The following is a 19673-nucleotide window of genomic DNA, read 5'->3' on the forward strand; positions in this document are numbered from 1 at the left end:
AGTGCACCCTAAGATGTTCTCTCTTTTCTTTCTTCATTTGTTTTGCTTAGCAAACCAAGTGTGGTCACAAACCTCAAACCTAAAAAAAATGCAATAATTTTTTTACTAAATTCTAAGTAAAACGATCATTTATAAGACGTCAATCACCTTCTAATCACCACACTTCAGCATTTCTAATATGTGTGATAATTGTATGGGTGAAAGGGCATTTTTCTACATTGCTTCAAATTAGTGAAATGACCTTCCGACATTGATTCTGGTAAAATATTTCAAAAGAAAACACTGACTACTTACCTGTTTATCGTGTGCGGACGTTTCACCGACGGACGTTTCGGAGTCGGACGTTTTGCCGCATTATGTCAGAGAGAGAGAGAGCTTACTTACTTCTCAAAGAATGAAAGTAACTACTAGATTACACAATAATTCTTTATTTCAAACAAATTTTACACACAGACTTCACAGACAGTTCACTTTGATTGTCACAGATTATGCGCAACAGCTTTGAGAAAAAACATTGATACAATGGCGAGAGAAATGTGTGAGCTAACGGTTCACATGAGGAGGGATAGTGAGAGAGAGTTCACTGATACATTGATACAATGGCGAGAGAAATGTGTGAGCTAACGGTTCACATGAGGAGGGATAGTGGGAGAGAGTTCTCTTTCTGACATAATGCGGCGAAACGTCCGTCGGCAAAACGTCCGCACACGTTCTGAACAGCTTATGGAAGTAATTGATAACTTAATAATTCATTAATCCATTCAACGACAGCAACTTCTAATCTGGTCCGACAATATTATTCCTAGTGAGACAGACGGACCTTGAGGGACGAAGCTATTGGCAAGGTTCGCTACTTTGGCCTGTCTTGACCCACGACAATAAAGTGTGCATGAGACGACCTTTCTATTTTTGTGTTTATGTTAGCCACACAGCTGTTTGTCTATTTGTCCGCTTCGGGTTGACTCCCTCAGTGAGCATGATGTATTGTGTATGCACAAGAAATGCACAGACAGAAATGTCACGTAGACGTCCACTGGACGTATTTAGACAAAAAGCCCGTAGTTCAGTAAACAAAGAAATCACTGTGCACAGACTGGGTGTTGTTTGTGAACTCGAATGATGATAATCGAGCTGCTTTAAAAATTCATGACCAAGTAGGTGTGATCTGTACTGACGCCGACAGAAACGTGTTGTCCATGTCTATCCCTGGCTGACCTCAGACGTCCTGTCCTGTGTCCTGGTGCAGCAAGGAAGTAAAAGTGGCGTTCAAATCCATTTTATTTGTTTTTATTTTAGAAACTAATGTTGGAGATCAAACGATAATGTTAACAAAGGTCATGCAAACCTCACGATGTCCATACGATTATAAAAGCAGTTCGTGAGCTTTGTGACATCTTGAGTCACAAGCAGACGGTGAGAGTGATTTTGAACAATGACTTCTGTTAATCAACCTCTCGCCTTTAGGACCACCCTGCTCTACCCTCAGTAACCTCTGTTTGTTTACACTGCAGTAACAGTAAGCAACCAGAGGATTCCTTTGAAGACACTAAAAGTAGTTTGTTAAAGCTGCACTTCGTCTAAACTCGCTCATGTGTAATTGTGTTTTAGTTTGGTTTTTTTTTTTTTTTTTGTCCTTATGACGCAGCCTGAACTCAATGATGGTCTTGTTCTTGGTGACCGCTGAAAGTTTACGACTTCTTGGAGCTGCACGTTTAAAGGCAAAGCAAGAATATGAGAAATAAAAACAACTTACAGAACTAAAAAAATATTTATATAATATACGCTCTCAAATTCAACCAAATTTACAATTTTTTATGTGCAAAGGTGATGAAACAATGTCTAAGTCTATGCTGGCATTGAGTTTCTGTTGATGAGACATACAAACACTTTGATATAATGTCTTTATGGATATAGAGATATTAAAGTTTGTGTGTTTATGTCTCATACATGTATACATTTGTGTGCTTGCCTGCGCACGCCTGTCTATAGTCATTGCCACGTACTTTCGATTTCTTGTATCCTGTATTCACATCCAAGAAGCTCATAGCTGAGATAAGAAAGGGAACTTTGCTTCCAGGGTGACTAGGTGAGTTGGTGTTTGCAAAAGGTGTGAGGTCAGGTTATTATTAGTACTAAGAAAACAGTGCGAAGTGTATGACTCAGTAGACATTTGACTTATGTAGAGCCCGTGAAATATTTCTTACAGAAATTATTCATCATCGAATACGGAGAATACGGCTGACAGATACGTTCTAAAGTTACCCGACGGAACATGGAACAGTTCCTCTTTTAAAAGTTGCCTGTTTTGGAACATTAAAGGATGACAGAATAGACTTGGTGATGAGGGCTTACTAAAGTATGTGATCAACTTTGATATATAGTGTGTGTGTGTTTGCAGGAAATCTTTATTAACTCTGCCAGTTGGTTGGTACTACACCTACCTCATGTTTGTGTTTATGTTTCACCCTCTGTGAAGCTATCTCATCATGGCGTCTAATCAGGGGTCTGTAAGCGCTAATAAGTTCGTTAAGTTAGTAAAAAAAAATATTTAAATTAGAGATACTTCATTGACATTGATTGCTTTTAACCTGTCTTTTAACCTGTGTAGAACATTTTGTGATGGTTTAAGCGACTTGGTAATTGTCTACGTACCCTCTGTAGTATCTCCCTGTTATCAGAGTGAACCATATAGCTACATTCACGAAATACAGCAGTGCCAAACTGACCTTATGTTTTCTTTTGATAATCCCTGTATTCTGTTATAGAGAGATAGAAATGTAAGAACAGTTTCATGCACTTTCACTACTTTACTGCTCGCAAGCCACCGGGGGTGGACGTAACCTCTGTGCACTTACATGTAGGTGTGAATAGGTCTGCCTTTGGAATTTCATGAATACATTTAACTTTCTTTCTGACAAAGATATTCACACACAGGGCCGCCGAGAGCCAGCCCGGGCCCCGGGACGGACCTCTCCGGGCCCCTTGTACTTGTAATCGTAAATTATTTTCCCAGTATATAATGTATGTTTACAATTCGAATCTCAATATCTACACTCAAACTCAACTTCTGCATGTGTAATGCTTGGGTGTTCTGTCCTTTGACCTTTCTTTAAAAGAAAAAGAAAAGAAGAAGAAGAAGAAAAAAATCCACTGACCAAGGCCGGGCCCCATTGACAGCCGCGGGCCCGGGTACACCAGACCCCCTGTCCCCCCCTCTCGTCAGGCCTGTTCACACAGAGATGGTCTTTTCTACAAATAGCTGTTTTGGTGCTGGGTATTTTGAGACCTAGCATTGAGCGAAACATAAGTGAGACTTTACAGTGTAAGGACGATTTTGAGGTGGCGGACACGTGCGCTGGCAATTTTTCATGTTGCAAATAATCACGGCGAACTTTAAATATTAAACCCGAGGATAAGTCGTGTGTGTGTGTGTGTGTGTTGCGTTGTGTTGTGTTGTGCTGTGGTGGTGTGGTGGTGTGGTGGTGTGTGGTGTGTGGTGTGGTGGTGTGGTGTGGTGTTGTTGGTGTGTGTGTTGGTGTGTGTGTTGGTGTGTGTGTGTGTGTGTGTGTGTGTGTGTGTGTGTGTGTGTGTGTGTGTGTGTGTGTGTGTGTGTGTGTGTTGGTGTGTGTGTGTGTTGGTGTGTGTGTGTGTTGTGTGTTTCTAGAGATGCATGCAGCGTTTGATATTGAGCTGATGTTCCCTTTTGTCTTTGATAGAGAACTTTTAAATTGTTAAGATCTTAACACTTACCGTATATTGTATACGCTCAAGAGAATGTTATATAGAGTGTCTTGTGTACAACTTTCCACTGACTCACGACTTACTCAGTCACTCACTCACATAGACCTTTTCTTGTTCCTCATTGCTGTTTACTTCTCGAGAATGCAAGGAATCAACCACACGGTTATTTTTTTACAATGCACAAATTTGGAGGGGTTAATTGACATCAATTCAGTGGGAGGAATTTAGTCAGTAACTATGTGACTTTTAGTGGTGTTGGTGGAGGTGTGGAATCTCGGTAACATGCGTCCACGAGCATATGCTCTGCTAGAAAACAGACAGATTGTATGTATTGCTGACAAATATCAAGACACCAAAGAAATGACTAATTATCTCTAGAATAGTCATTATTGTTTATAACACTTTAATTTTACAAACTCTTTCGAAAGTAAAACAACAGGGAAATCCAAAATCGGATTTTTTTTTTGAAAGAATGGACGTGGCGAAAAAAAATAGATTATCATTTGACCTTGAGTAGTTCAATCTTATCAAAAATATGGCTTTTTACACTTAGGCTTATTCTTATTTCTGTTGTGTACACGCAAACTAGGGAAGAGTTCGGGCACAGGTTGTTACACTCAAAAACGATCAACCAATGAGTAGTGTGTATACATCGAGTATTAAAGTGGAAATATAGATATTCGCAACCCTGAAGGAGAGATCGTACCTTATAGCTTTTATGACATTGCACAGGAATCTGTGTATTTTTTCTAAACCAATTTTTATAAGGGTTGTACTCATCTCCTATCCCTGGATGCTTTGCCTTTGATAACCCAGCACCCAGACTGGGTGCTGTTTGTGAACTCGAATGATGATAATCGAGCTGCTTTAAAAATTCATGACCAAGTAGGTGTGATCTGTACTGACGCCGACAGAAACGTGTTGTCCATGTCTATCCTTGGCTGACCTCAGACGTCCTGTCCTGTGTCCTGGTGCAGCAAGGAAGTGAAAGTCGCGTTCAAATCAATTTTATTTGTTTTTATTTTAGAAAATGATGTTGGAGATCAAACAACAATGTTAACAAAGGTCATGCAAACCTCACGATGTCCATACGATTATAAAAGCAGCTTGTGAACTTTGTGACCCCGTCTTGAGTCACACAGACGGTGAGCGCGAACTTCGAACAATGACTTATGTTAATCAATCTTCAGAACCACCCTCTTCTACCCTCAATAACCTCTGTTTGTTTACACTGCAGTAGCAGTAATCAACCAGGGATTCCTTTGAAGACACTAGAAGTGGTTTCTAAAAGCTGCACTTCGTCTAAATTCGCTCATGTGTAATGAATTGTTTCTGTTTTATTTTTTTGTCCTTATGACGCAGCCTGAACTCAATGATGGTTTTGTTCTTGGTGACCACTAAAAGTTTATGACTTCTTGGAGCTGCACGTTTAAAGGCAAAGCAAGAATTGGAGAAATAAAAACAACTTACAGAACTCAAAGATATATATTACGCAATCAAAGTCAACTAAATGTACAATTTTCCATGTGCAAACGGGATAAAACAATGTCCAAGTCTATCCTGCTGTTTAATTTCTTGTTATGAGACATACAACACTTTGATATGTTGTCTTTATGGATATAGAGATATCCAGTACTATCCTGTTATCAGAGTGAACAATAGAGATGAATTCACGAAATACAGCAGTGTCAAAGTGATCTTATGTTATCTTTTGATAATCCGTGTATTCAGTTATAGAGAGATAGAAATGTAAGAACAGTTTCATGCACTTTCACTACTTTACCGCCGGGGGTGGACGTAACCTCTGTGCACTTAGGTGTAGGTCTGCCTTAGGAATTTAATGAATACATTTACATTTTTTTCTGACAAAGATATTCACACAGAGATGGTCTTTTCTAGAAATAGCTGTTTTGGTGCTGGGTATTTTGAGACCTAGCATTGAGCGAAACAGAAGTGAGACTTTACAGTGTAAGGACGATTTTGAGGTGGCGGACACGTGCGCTGGCAATTTTTGGTGTTGCAAATAATCACGGCGAACTTTAAATATTAAACCCGAGGATAAGTCGTGTGTGTGTGTGTGTGTGTGTTTGTGTGTGAGAGAGTGTGTGTGTGAGAGTGTGTGTGAGAGAGTGTGTGTGAGAGTGTGAGTGACAGTGTGAGAGTGTGTGAGTGTGTGTTTCTATAGATGCATGCAGCGTTTGATATTGAGCTGATGTTCCCTTTTGTCTTTGATAGAGAACTTTTAAATTGTTAAGACCTTAACACTTACGGTATATTGTATACGCTCAAGAGAATGTTATATAGAGTGTTTTGTGTACAACTTTCCACTGACTCACGACTTACTGTGTATTTTTTCTAAACCAGCTTTTATAAGGGTTGTACCCATCTCCTATCCCTGGAAACTTTGCCTTTGATAACCCAGCATATGAGATATCTGTTTCCCACAGCTCGGGAGACTGGAGGAAATTGAGTGCTCCACACGGGATTGAGTATTGGCACATCAGGTATTGGATGTGTGTGCTTTACCTATTGATATGTCAGGTTTACCTTACTAGTGTACGTTTGCCCTCATCCTCTCACATAATTTATTCTTCTTTAAATTATGAGTCAAAATAAAAATGCCTTTCATGTTATAGTTGTTTAAAACATTTTATCTATTAGTACACCGACTTTTCAGAGGGCATTGTGAAGAATGTCAAAGTTTATAACATCTAACTACAATAGTGTTTAGAAAAAGTGAAAAAGAAGTGCGGACAAAGTCAAGAGACTCAAGTGGTACCGTGAATAATGAAACTAAATATAAGGAATACTTTCACGATTCTTTTTCTCGTCTTAAAACTACTTTGCAGGCTAATGTCCCATCTAAACGCAAATAAGTATCCGTGTGAGGTACAGAGTTAACTTTAGAATGTTGCTAATGCCAAAAACACCAACTTGAACCACCCAGCTTCGTCAAAAGGATTTCCTATAAATACACAGCTGAACACGATCTCTGGTTTATTTCAACTCATCGGTCAGTTGAATCGACACCAAAGTCAAAGACACCATGGAAGTTTGTCTGCTTCTCTTACTATTGTTGCCGCTAAGCATCTTCACAACAGGTAAGCTTTTTATTAGGTTCTTATTTATAGTATTTCGTTATCATTAGCTATATTATGTTGTTTTTATTTAAAAAAATCAGCAAAACATTTTTATCTATTCTAAATACTTTTGTCAGATATTTTTCTTTTATACTGTACGGGAATAGCAGAAACATTTATATCAAAGGGACCTTCGTTGTCATCATTCATCGTTGTTTTCATCTCTTGATATTATCACCGAATCTCGCTTTCTCTGTTTTTGGTTATACTCTTTGTCCATTTCTAGACGATTTTTGTTGTTTAATATTTTTCTTCTTTTTTTCTCTTGATTTACATTTTTGCACTCATGGTTGTCATTACAAGAGGTGAAAGTGCTAGATAAAATATTCCTGAAACAGTTGTTACCATAACTTAATTATAAAAATCTTATTCCTTATTCTGTATTTTTCCTGTTACACAGCATACTAGCAACCTTGCTTGAATTCAGTGATGTTACAATACTTTAAGTGCAGTGGGTACGAAGCAGGTGTACAGTAGGGTGCAGTCTTTGATACGATGCCGGGCAAATCAGTTCTTTCTTTCACTTTTCTTTCTTATTCTTTTTTCTTTCTTTGTTACAGCTAACCTGTATGTTAATGTTATTCAGTCTCATTTCTCCTTCTTAAAGGGCGCTTACACCGCAGTCCAGACCACATGTCACACCACACACACGCCCACCCTAGCAAGACAGAATGTTATTTTGAATGAAGTGCCCAAGCTGCAACAGTAAAATAAACATCACAGTTCCCAGGGGCAAGGCTTCGTGATGTCAGACACAAGAAGCGTGAACTTTTTTTCACCGTCTTGCCCTGAATCATCCAGTTTAAATGCAAACAAGCTAACCAGAAAGAAATGTTCGCTTTAGAAAGTGTAAGTCCAAACCCTTCACTACAAATGTGTGAGCGCGTGAACCTTCATTGCCTGTACACGATGGTCAGAACAAAGAGACTAGTAATAATTTGCAACAGGGCAGGGGTAAGACAAGTTTTCTTTTTGTTAACCGGTCTCAGAAAGCTGAGCAGGCCAATAAAATATCAAAGACTCAGGCCACATGACACAACAACAAACCTAGTGATAATGGAATGAACAACAAATGAGTACATGATGGCATTTACTTATCGAATTTATTGTGTAAAGTGAAGCTGGTTGAATTAGCACACAATAAAACTTTAAAACCAGTTTTTCTGTTAGAAGGTAGCCGCTAGAGACCATCAGACATGTCAGCCGTGTTATTTGTTATCTGAGTACTTTGTGTATGTTAGACGGTTCTGGACTGGCGATTTCTAACGCTGTCGAACTTGATAAAATTAAAATTTGATCAAACGGACCTAGGGTGAACAAAATAATGAAACAAAGTCAACTTCACATTTTAGCATTTCTAGGTTATAACATGCAGATGGCAAAACCTTTGCCCTTCTGTCGTTGCGTATGTTGACTACAAATTAAGTGCTCATCAATTCTCCCGTGGTCAGGCTTTTCTCTGACTAAAACAGACGAGCTACTAGGGTGTCTCTTGAGCTGTCAGCCTTAGTAACGGGTACTAGACCACAGATGAGGGTATGGCACAAAGTAACTGCACATATGACTTTGCTTTTGAAAACTTGTAAGCACAAAAACATCTTTTTTCTGAAGAAAGTATTCCCCAACTTTTCACACTAAGCGTTGGTGCACTAAACCAGAATGTTGCGATAACCTGTAAAACTTCATCTGAGAATCGCCACCGCAGTCTCTAGTCATTCGTCTTAGAAAACAAGAATACTGGACTCTACCAGAAAAACCTACAGCACCATTAGCATGATCAGCCGCCTCATTAAAGTGATGCTGGAACTTGTCCGCAATTGGCATCAACAGCATCGCTGAGTTACTTCCAGCAGAAAAATAGAATGGTTGACAACAGTAAAACAACACTGTCAGTGCCGACAATACACACCAGCAAACAGTGGGTCCCACAGGGTTCTTCCTAACAACTAATTACAAAGACCTGTTCGTAGGCTTCCCGTTTTCTATTGTTGGGAGTTTTATCTTTAAAAGGAAGAAAAAAAGCTGCTCTGAGAACATAAGACCTTTTGCTCCACCGTCAAGTGCACTAACCAAGAAACACCACAAAGAACAAGAAGGCCTTTCTTATATATTTTATTCATAAAATTTCAGCATTCTTTTAATCACACAAGTAATATAAGCTAACAAAAAATGCACATAAAGCTTGTGCGTTTTACTTGTCAACAGTCTTTTCGTTACGAATAAGAAAAAAACTTCTTTAATATGGGAACAACAGTAAGCCTTTTAATGCTTGCTTGCTCCACACAGCTGTGAAGGAGAACAAGATAGGTGAAAGCTGCTCTTCAGACTCATGTGGAGCCAACGCTGAGTGCTCAGCACCTACCGATGGCAAATGTAGATGTAAAGAAGGATTCTTTGGCAGTGATGGCGATGAAGCTTGCAGTGAGTAGTGTTTGACTTTTAGATAGGTAGGTACAGTGCTTATTATTGTCTGATAGACAGGTACACTTTCTTGAACCCAAGATGCTATTGCCCTGTGAATACAGCATTATACTATTGCATATCAAGTGCAAAGTCCGCAAAACATCAGTATGCCAGACAACAATAAAAGTCCAAAAAGGTGATAATTATTACACTGGGACATGAAACTTTAAACCATCTAAAAAAAACCATTTTTAAAGCACAAAATATGAGTTTAGAAGTCGATCTAATAATGTTTTACGCTTCTTTTCTTTTCGCACAAATATATCCTAATGTCTATTAAGAAAAACATATCACAACTGTTTTACAACCTGTTTGAAGATCTTTTCTTATTATATGTGTAGGTGGTATTCTGGCAAACAAGGTTGGTGGCCAATGCACCGAAGGTACATGTGAGGGTAACAATGTTGAATGTCCGGCCAGTGGAAGCAAGTTCTGCAAATGTAAAGATGGATTCACTGGTGATAGTGGAACTACTGGATGTAACAGTATGTAGACTGACTGCAGCTCTTTCTCCTTTTTCATCGTATTCATGCAAAAACAAATATTGCTCTCACACAAATATGAAAGTTTGATTGCATTGTTTTGTTAGACATCAAACTTTATCCTTTGCAGTTCTTTTCGATATTAAATCTTTAAAACATTCTTGAATTTCGAACATGAAAATCTTCAAAATGATTGTTACAACTTGGCAAGGAAGTGAAAAAAGAGGGAAACGTCCAAATGTCATTAACAAACCTAGTTAGAGATGAAAATCAGTCACTTAAAGAGCAAAGTAAACGTCTGTCATATATACTGTGAGTTATTCTCGTTCTCACTTCTTTCTCACAGCTGTGATGGCGGACAGGATCGGTGGTAAGTGCACCTCTACATCTTCGTGTGGAGCCAACGCCGTGTGTTCAGCAAGTGCTGATGGTGTCTGCAAATGTCAAGAAGGTTTCAGCGGCAAAGATGGCGATGCCACGTGCAGTAAGTAGTGTGAGGCATTCAATAATACTATGTTTTTAAAAGGTTAGAATATACAGTGTTCTTACTCTTGCTCGAAGTTTGATAATATCCTGAGACCGATGAGTAAGTAGTCCCTTGATCCTACAGTCGTAGGGAAGTGAGATGTTAATGACTTCATTTATCTGTGATGGTGCGTCCGTCCTTCTCCTTTGCTGTCGTCCCTAACCTCATGCAGAGTCCGTTATCCACCAAAAAAAATCTTTTTCACTTAGTGTTTCTCTTAATTTTCTTTTCTGCATTCTGACTCACTTTATCTTATTCTGCCATTTGTTGCACTGGTCCTTGATACTTCTCTTAGCTCACTTCTATCTATAGGCCCACACGACTTGTTTGCTCATCGTCTGCAACCATGCATCTGCGAGTCCCACTAAGACAAAGACATATGGACAGAGGTTCAAGCCCCATCAAATTGGAAGGGATTACCCGTCAGCATTAGACATTCTGATACTCTTACCCCCTTTAAGTCAAAACATAAAGAATGTTTCCGGGAATCTCTCATTATCTCTGTATTATTTCTGTCTCTCTCTGTTTCACTGTATGGATGAAGGTTGGGAGTTGCAGTCCACGTAGGCAAACATGGCGGTTTAGCCAGAGATTTATTAGGATGTGCCGTCCAGTAGTACTCTGCCTGCTCTGCCAAAGCGTGAGCTGTGTGCACGTCCCTCTCTCGTAGGTAGAAAGTTGCACATAAAGCTTGTGCTTTTTACTTGTCAACAGTTCTTTTGGTTAGAAATCCGGAAAAAAACTTCCTTAATATGGCAACAACAGTAAGCCTTTTAATGCTTGTTTGCTCCACACAGCTGTGAAGGAGAACAAGATAGGTGGAAGCTGCTCTTCAGACTCATGTGGAGCCAACGCTGAGTGCTCAGCACCTACCGATGGCAAATGTAGATGTAAAGAAGGATTCACTGGCAGAGAAGGCGATGAAGCTTGCAGTGAGTAGTGTTTGACTTTTAGACAGGTAGGTACAGTGCTTATTATTGTCTGATAGACAGGTACACTTTCTTGAACCCAAGATGCTATTGCCCTGTGAATACAGCATTATACTATTGAATATCAAGTGCAAAGTCCGCAAAACATCAGTATGCCAGACAACAATGAAAGTCCAAAAAGGTGATAATTATTACACTGGTTTGAAGGGAGATTAAAGTCAAGCGCATCTGAAGAAAACCATTTTTAAAGCATCCGAATATTTTTATGCAGAATAGTTCTGATGACATTGTTTGCAATTTGCTTCTCAGGTCTGTCGGGTCGTGATGGAAACGGTGAACCTGGCCTCCCTGGTTTGCCTGGAACAGAGGGTCCAGAAGGTCCCCCAGGTATCGCCGGTGTCCCAGGTAGTGATGGAGGACCAGGTATGTGAATCAACAAATCAGATTTACCCTCTTAGAAAAAGTGAGGGGTACTTGAACAATAGTTTGTTGAACTTAGTAATTTAGTACATAATATACTTAACCTGTGCATTTCAGATACAGCTGGGAGTCATTATGGTGGGGATTTTATGCAGCTTAGAATAAAAGATATAAAAGAGCAAAGGGATTTCTTTAATATATCCCTCTCTCGTAGGTAGAAAGTTGCACATAAAGCTTGTGCTTTTTACTTGTCAACAGTTTTTTCGTTTAAAATCCGATAAAAAACTTTCTTAATGTCCCAACAACAGTAAGCCTTTTAATGCTTGTTTGCTCCACACAGCTGTGAAGGAGAACAAGATAGGTGGAAGCTGCTCTTCAGACTCATGTGGAGCCAACGCCGAGTGCTCAGCACCTACCGATGGCAAATGTAGATGTAAAGAAGGATTCACTGGCAGAGAAGGCGATGAAGCTTGCAGTGAGTAGTGTTTGACTTTTAGATAGGTAGGTACAGTGAGCTGTGTGCACGTCCCTCTCTCGTAGGTAGACAAATAAGTTTTTTTGTCACGCTTTGATAAAACTGTTCCTTTATTAGGAGATTTCTGGGGTGTTTATAATCGTTTGGTATCTGGGTGCGGAAAATCCATCTGTCCGCCCGGTTGGACATTCTTGCCAAAAAGGCCGTCATGGATTCGGTAGCATAAGGCCTTACAGTTCTAAATCTTGGTCGGTAGTCTTCTTCTGGACTCTGACATTTCAAATGTAGATTTTTTTAACATCTCATAACTGATTTCTCCCTTGAGACTCAATGTGCAGTACACATTCAAGGCTTTTCTTGTAAGTGAAGAGCGCTTACAAGCAGTAAATCTCAGAAGAACACACTGTCAGTGTTTTTCAGATTTATTTGTCTTTTTTAAAAAAATTAACTCTGTCGTTGTTTAGTCTCTCTGTCTCTCTCTCACACACACACAGAGACGGTCAGTGTTAGGTGTCACATCCAGAGAGATGTATATTATGTCAAAGCACAGATACCTACACCCTCAATTCTATGTTTGGTCTAAAAGCCTTACATACATATGTAAAGGAAAGACAAGGAAAGTTAGAGAGTAAAACATAAATCATGTGTGTAAGTGGCTAACCATTCCTAGGTTAGTATATGCAGATGACAAAGCCCTTGCCCTTCTGGCGTTGCGTGTGTTGACTACAACATTCAAGTGTCCATTAATGCTGTGTAATCAGGGTTTGTTCTGACTAAAACAGACGGGCTACTAGGGTGTCTCTTGAGCTGCCAACCTTAGTAACGGGTACTAGACCACAGATGAGGGAATGGCACAAAGTAACTGCACACATGACTTTGCTATTGAAAACTTGTAAGCACAAAACATCTGTTTCTGAAGAAAGTATTCACCAACATTTCACACTAAGCATTGTTACACTGAACCATATTGCTGCTACGACCTGTACAACTGAGAACAGACACCACAGTCTCTAGTCATTCGTCTTAAAAAGAAAGAAAAGAGGAAAACAACCAGAAAAACCTACAGCACCATTAGCATGATCAGCCGCCTCATTAAAGTGATGCTGGAACTTGTCCGCAATTGGCATCAACAGCATCGCTGAGTTACTTCCAGCAGAAAAATAGAATGGTTCACAACAGTAAAACAACACTGTCAGTGCAGACAGTACACACCAGCAAACAGTGGGTCCCACAGGGTTCTTCTTCACAACTAATCACAAAAAACCTGTTCGTAGGCTTCACGCTTTTTTTTTTGTATTGTTGAGAGTTTTGATTATCTTTAAAAGGAAGAGAAAAAAGCTGCTCTAAGAACATACCAGTAACAGCTAATAAATAACAACAGACCCGGAATAATACACCATTTATATACATTACTTTTACCTTTAGAGTAATAAAACCTTTGCATTAAAGATATTTTTCCATGACACATAAGTCCAGACCTCCAAGTTCTCTCAAGTCTCTCAAGTGGCGGACCACAGCCAGTAACACTAAAGTCCCAGACAGGCGTCCCCATGCACACGCACACAGAATAGTAAGAGATCACACTTATAATCAAGCGAAGTCTATGTCCGACCACACAAACATGCACACATACATATACATATACACACATATACCCACATACATATACATACATATACATATACACACATACACACATACATATACATAGATATACACATACATATACATATACATATACACACATATACACACATACATATACACATACATATACACATACATATACACATACATATACACATATATATACATATACACATACATATACACATACATATGCACATACATATACATATACACATACATATACATATACACATACATATGCACACACACATACATATACACATACATATACACATACATATGCACATACATATATACACATATACCTACATATACATATACATATACATATATATACATACACATACACATACATGTACACATACATATACATATACACATACATATACATATACATATACATATACACATACACATACACATGCATATACATATACACATACATATACATATACATATACATACACACATACATATACAACCCCTTCAATCCTGTTCCTTGTTCGTGCTACCAATGGTGTCCAGTCGACGATTCACGATAGTTTGTGATGTCTATACAGACACTTCAGAATGATAAAGCTAAAGTTAATAAATCAAGTACCGTTTCTGCTAATTAGTTAATGGGTGGGCAGTGGAAGTGACAATTCTAAGCAGGACTTCAACCAGTGACCTTTTTGCTCCATCGTCGAGTGCAATAATCAAAAAACACCACAAAGAAGAAGAAATTCATTGTTATATATTTTATCAATAAAATATTCAAACATTCTTTTAATCACACAAGTAAAAATAACCTAAAAGAAAGTTGTACATAAAGCTTGTGTTTTTTACTTGTCAACAGTTTTTTTGTTAGGAATATAAAAAAACTACCTTAATATGACAACAACAGTAAGCCTTTTAATGCTTGTTTGCTCCACACAGCTGTGAAGGAGAACAAGATAGGTGAAAGCTGCTCTTCAGACTCATGTGGAGCCAACGCTGAGTGCTCAGCACCTACCGATGGCAAATGTAGATGTAAAGAAGGATTCACTGGCAGTGATGGCGATGAAGCTTGCAGTGAGTAGTGTTTGACTTTTAGATAGGTAGGTACAGTGCTTATTATTGTCTGATAGACAGGTACACTTTCTTGAACCCAAGATGCTATTGCCCTGTGAATACAGCATTATACTATTGCATATCAAGTGCAAAGTCTGCAAAACATCAGTATGCCAGACAACAATGAAAGTCCAAAAAGGTAATAATTATTACACTGGTTTGAAGGGACAAGAAAGTCAAGCGCATCTGAAGAAAACCATTTTTAAAGCATCCGAATATTTTTATGCAGAATAGTTCTGTGATGACATTGTTTGCAATTTGCTTCTCAGGTCTGTCGGGTCGTGATGGAAGCGGTGAACCTGGCCTCCCTGGTTTGCCTGGAACAGAGGGTCCAGAAGGTCCCCCAGGTATCGCCGGTGTCCCAGGTAGTGATGGAGGACCAGGTATGTGAATCAACAAATCAGATTTACCCTCTTAGAAAAAGTGGGGGGTACTTGAAGAATAGTTTGTTGAACTTAGTCATTTAGTACATAATATACTTAACCTGTGCATTTCAGATACAGCTGGGAGTCATTATGGTGGGGATTTTATGCAGCTTAGAATAAAAGATATAAAAGAGCAAAGGGGTTTCTTCAATATCTCCCTCTCTCGTAGGTAGAAAGTTGCACATAAAGCTTGTGCTTTTTACTTGTCAACAGTTTTTTCGTTAGAAATCCGAAAAAATCTTCCTTAATATGACAACAACAGTAAGCCTTTTAATGCTTGCTTGCTCCACACAGCTGTGAAGGAGAACAAGATAGGTGGAAGCTCCACTCCAGTCTCATGTGGAACCAACGCTGAGTGCTCAGCACCTACCGGGAATGAGTTCAGAAATCGTTCTAAAAGAGTTTTACGCTTCTTTTTTAAGCACAAATATATCCTAATGTCTACTCAGAAAACGATATCACAACTCGATTGTTTTACAACCTGTTTGAATCACATTTTTTTGTATTTTTGTTATTGTTTGTGTAGGTGGTATTGATGCGAATACGGTTGGCGGCCCATGCACCGCAGGTACATGTCATGGTAACAATGTTGAATGTGGAAACAAGTTCTGCAAATGTAAAGATGGATTCACTGGTACTATTGGAGCTGCTGGATGTGACAGTATGTAGACTGACTGCAGCTCTTCCTCCTATTTCATCGTACCCATGCAAAAACAAAGATTGCTCTCACACAAATATCAAATTTTGATTGCATTGTTTCGTTAGACATCAAACTTTATCCTTTGCAGTTCTTTTCGATATTAAATCTTTAAAACATTCTTGAATTTCGAACATGAAAATCTTCAAAATGATTGTTATAACTTGGCAAGGAAGTGAAAAAAGAGGGAAACGTCCAAATGTCATTAACAAACCTAGTCAGAGATGAAAATCAGTCACTTAAAGAGCAAAGTAAACGTCTGTCATACATACTGTGAGTTAACCTCGTACTCACTTCTTTCTCACAGCTGTGATGGCGGACAGGATCGGTGGTAAGTGCACCTCTACATCTTCGTGTGGAGCCAACGCCGTGTGTTCAGCAAGTGCTGATGGTGTCTGCAAATGTCAAGAAGGTTTCAGCGGCAAAGATGGCGATGCCACGTGCAGTAAGTAGTGTGAGGCATTCAATAATACTATGTTTTTAAAAGGTTAGAATATACAGTGTTCTTACTCTTCCTTGAAGTTTGATAATATCCTGAGACCGATGAGTAAGTAGTCGCTTGATCCTACAGTCGTATGGAAGTGAGGGGTTCATGACTTCATTTATTTGTGATGGTGCGTCCGTCCTTCTCCTTTGCTGTCGTCCCTAACCTCATGCAGAGTCCATTATCCACCAAAAAAAATCCTTTTGACTTAGTGTTTCTCTTGGTTTTCTGTATTTTGACTAACTTTATCTTATTCCACCATTTATGGCACTGGTCCTTGATACTTCTCTTAACTCACTTTTATCTATAGTCCCACACGACTTGTTTGCTCATCGTCTGGAATCATGCTTCTTTAAAAAACTTTCAATAGCCTCTGATGTTAACTGATTTATTATATATTTTATAAAGGATGAGTAGTAAAGATGACATCAATGTTTAATTATGCTCGTGTAGCTGTCATGGCCAACAGAATCGGCGGCAGCTGTGTCACATCTTCCTGTGGAGCCAATGCTGAGTGTTCTTCTTCGGGTGTCTGTACCTGTGTCAACGGCTTCACCGGCCAAGCTGGCGACATAGCTTGCAGTGAGTAATGTTTGGTGTAACGGCTTGCATTACGTTTGTTAACAATGGATGATGATTGATGATGATGATGATGATGATGATGATGATGATGATGATGATGATGATGATGATGATGATGATTTTTAGGAGATTGCCTGTCTTTATTGTATTTTTAAGTGGTTTATTATGGCAACTTGCATATCAATGACAATGTATGTGTATAGGTGACTTTGATGAAACAGTGTCTCTGTTTACGTGAGTGTGTTAATGTAAATGTATGTGTTGGAAAATGCATCAAAAAAGGGTCCTACACATTTAATATGCTGATTTTAACGTGTACAACAGGTCAAAGTGGAGGTGCTGCCCATTCTGTTGCCACCTGGTTTCTTGCGTCCATCACGTCTATAATAGTCTGCATGCTTTAAAACCAGATTGGTTCTTTGAGGCACATGAAATAGTTTAAACTGAAAGTTTTCCCTTCTGTCGAAGTGGTTTTTTAAAAATAAAATTAAGCTAAAAATGCAAAACCTAGAATGCAAAATACGAGAGATTGAAGGAAACAAAACAGAAATCATAGCACACTAATTCATCGGATGTGTAAGAGATTCAAACTATCGAGTATTGTGGCGTGTGTATATCACACAATAAACTATAATAAACCAAGGGTTAAATTTGTCAGACATTATCGTCTCTGGATACAATAATTGCTTGTGTGCTTGACATTGTAACTATCGGACACTTCAGTTTTGCAATGTACAGACAGATATTGTAACTGTATTTCTTTGTGATCTTAAATAGTATATTTAAAAGCTGTAGTATACCATAAAATTAAACTATTACTATCTTTTTCTTTATACATGTATATATTTTTTTTTCAAGTTTTTATTTTCTCCACCAATAATGTTTTTGGGTATATCTTTATCACTACATCTTTCCTTTGGTGTTCAGTGACATTTAGCTTTTTAATCCATATTAGCTTTAGCGCTTTTATATATTGATAAATGTTGGGTATATTTAAGCCACCATTACGAACAGTTTTCACTACAACTTTCCTGTTTATTCGATCAGGTTTTCCATCCCACACAAAGTTAAAGCATTGCTTTTGGAGTTCTTGTATATCTTGGATAAGGGGATTAGGCAGCAGTATCCATAAATAAATTAATTTTGATAGTACATGTATTAATGATTTTAGCACAGCCACTCTTCCCATTGGTGTAATAACTCGTTTAAGCCAAGATTTCATTAAATTCCTCGTTTCAACATATTTTTCCTTAAAGTTTAGAGTGTAACATGTTTCTAACTTAGTGCTTAGCCGTATCCCTAATATTTTAAATTCTGATGGGTTCCATTGAAACTTCAGGTGTGGGGAATATTTATGGGTGAATTTTTCTATTTCCTAACCAGATAGCTTCTGTTTTTCCCAAATTTATCTGCAGTCCTGACATTCTAGTGAATTTATTTAATGTAACCAAAGCGTTATTAAAAGATAATTCGTCGCCTTCCATAAAGATTTGTGTGTCATCAGCAAACTGTAATATTTTGTGTTCTTTTTCATTTATTCTAATACCACTTATGCTAGCATATTTGCCATAAATCCTGTTTGGTCATCTGCGACCTTTTTCTTTATATTTATAAAATTTCTTTTCAAAGATGTGTGACGTGATCCTAATCTAATAAAACTTCTTTTTAATAACTTTCTGTACCACCCACATTTCTCTTCTGCTTTTCTCCCTCCCTTTCTGTTCCTCGCTCTCTCCTTCTCTCTTTCATGCACACGGAATGAACCAGCGCTTATGGCGTTTGGTGAAAGTTAAAGTTCTTCTTGAAAAAAATGACCAACACCTATACTATTAGTCAATCGCCTAGGCGCAGCGACCGAGGGGGCGGAAAAATGGCTGCTTTTTTTTTTTACATTTCACAAATGATATAGCTTTCCTCTGCTTGTAGGACTGACACCAGCTAGTTCTCAGCAGAACCGCTAAAATTATAAGGCGGCACTTGAAGTGACCAGCTAACCAAAGAAGAGGGTAGACTGGTGGATGGGCCTGGTCAGTGCGGACACGGTTGGACACATTCCACTAATATGCTCACCTTTCTTTCCTCTATTTACTATTGAAGAGGTTCCACACTTATGAAAACACTGCAGCTGACATGACTTGAGTTTTGCTAGCGAGTTCTGTGGTTATGCCAACTAAACAGTTGCTTATTGTTTAACACTTACGAACTTTTAACGCCGGGAACTTACCTGTTACTTTCGCAACATTAGAGCCATTAAGTTTATAGCATTTCTATTTACTGTCTATAGTCTTGTACTACTGTTGTGACTCATGGTCGTGAATTAATTATTTCTGCGATTGGTGTATTACGCTTAATTTAGTTGTCAAATTAATGTTTATTTTTTATCTAAGAGTTCTGTTTGTCTACAGTTGAATGGCTAGCTTGTTGTTATGCTGAAATTGGTTATTAAGAGATAATGCGTACGTCGATACACTGTAGTTCAACAAACCCTCTGCTGGACACAAGCAGTGTTGATCACTGGACTGTGTTGGGGAGCTACACATGATTTACAACTTTGCTTGTTAGTGTCC

The 19673-nt window shown here is 38.6% G+C and overlaps 1 protein-coding gene across 3 annotated transcripts; it reads left to right on the top strand.

Moving 5' to 3' along the window:
* Nucleotides 1-6522: 6522 nt before the first annotated feature.
* On the top strand, nucleotides 6523-18447 carry LOC112572133 (multiple epidermal growth factor-like domains protein 11). Of its 3 annotated transcripts, XM_025251683.1 has the most exons (11): nucleotides 6523-6842; nucleotides 9168-9302; nucleotides 11150-11284; nucleotides 11591-11704; nucleotides 12042-12176; nucleotides 14745-14879; nucleotides 15188-15301; nucleotides 15870-16004; nucleotides 16348-16485; nucleotides 16978-17106; nucleotides 17431-18447. In XM_025251683.1, the coding sequence occupies exons 1-11, from the start codon at nucleotides 6788-6790 to the stop codon at nucleotides 17508-17510; spliced, it is 1305 nt and encodes a 434-aa protein (XP_025107468.1). In that variant the 5' UTR covers nucleotides 6523-6787; the 3' UTR covers nucleotides 17511-18447. The 3 variants fall into 3 exon arrangements, with proteins under 3 accessions (XP_025107468.1, XP_025107469.1, XP_025107472.1); XM_025251684.1 differs by lacking the exon at nucleotides 11591-11704; XM_025251687.1 differs by lacking the exon at nucleotides 9168-9302.
* Nucleotides 18448-19673: the final 1226 nt, after the last annotated feature.

The sequence above is a fragment of the Pomacea canaliculata genome, linkage group LG9 (assembly GCF_003073045.1).
Source record: "Pomacea canaliculata isolate SZHN2017 linkage group LG9, ASM307304v1, whole genome shotgun sequence".
Classification (NCBI taxonomy): domain Eukaryota; kingdom Metazoa; phylum Mollusca; class Gastropoda; order Architaenioglossa; family Ampullariidae; genus Pomacea; species Pomacea canaliculata.

Coding starts and splice junctions, on each gene's coding strand:
- LOC112572133 (XM_025251683.1), top strand. CDS start 6,788: ATGGAAGTTTGTCTGCTTCTCTTACTATTGTTGCCGCTAAGCATCTTC. Junction 6,843..9,167: donor GCTAAGCATCTTCACAACAG/GTAAGCTTTTTA, acceptor TGCTCCACACAG/CTGTGAAGGAGAACAAGATA. Junction 17,107..17,430: donor AGCTGGCGACATAGCTTGCA/GTGAGTAATGTT, acceptor CGTGTACAACAG/GTCAAAGTGGAGGTGCTGCC.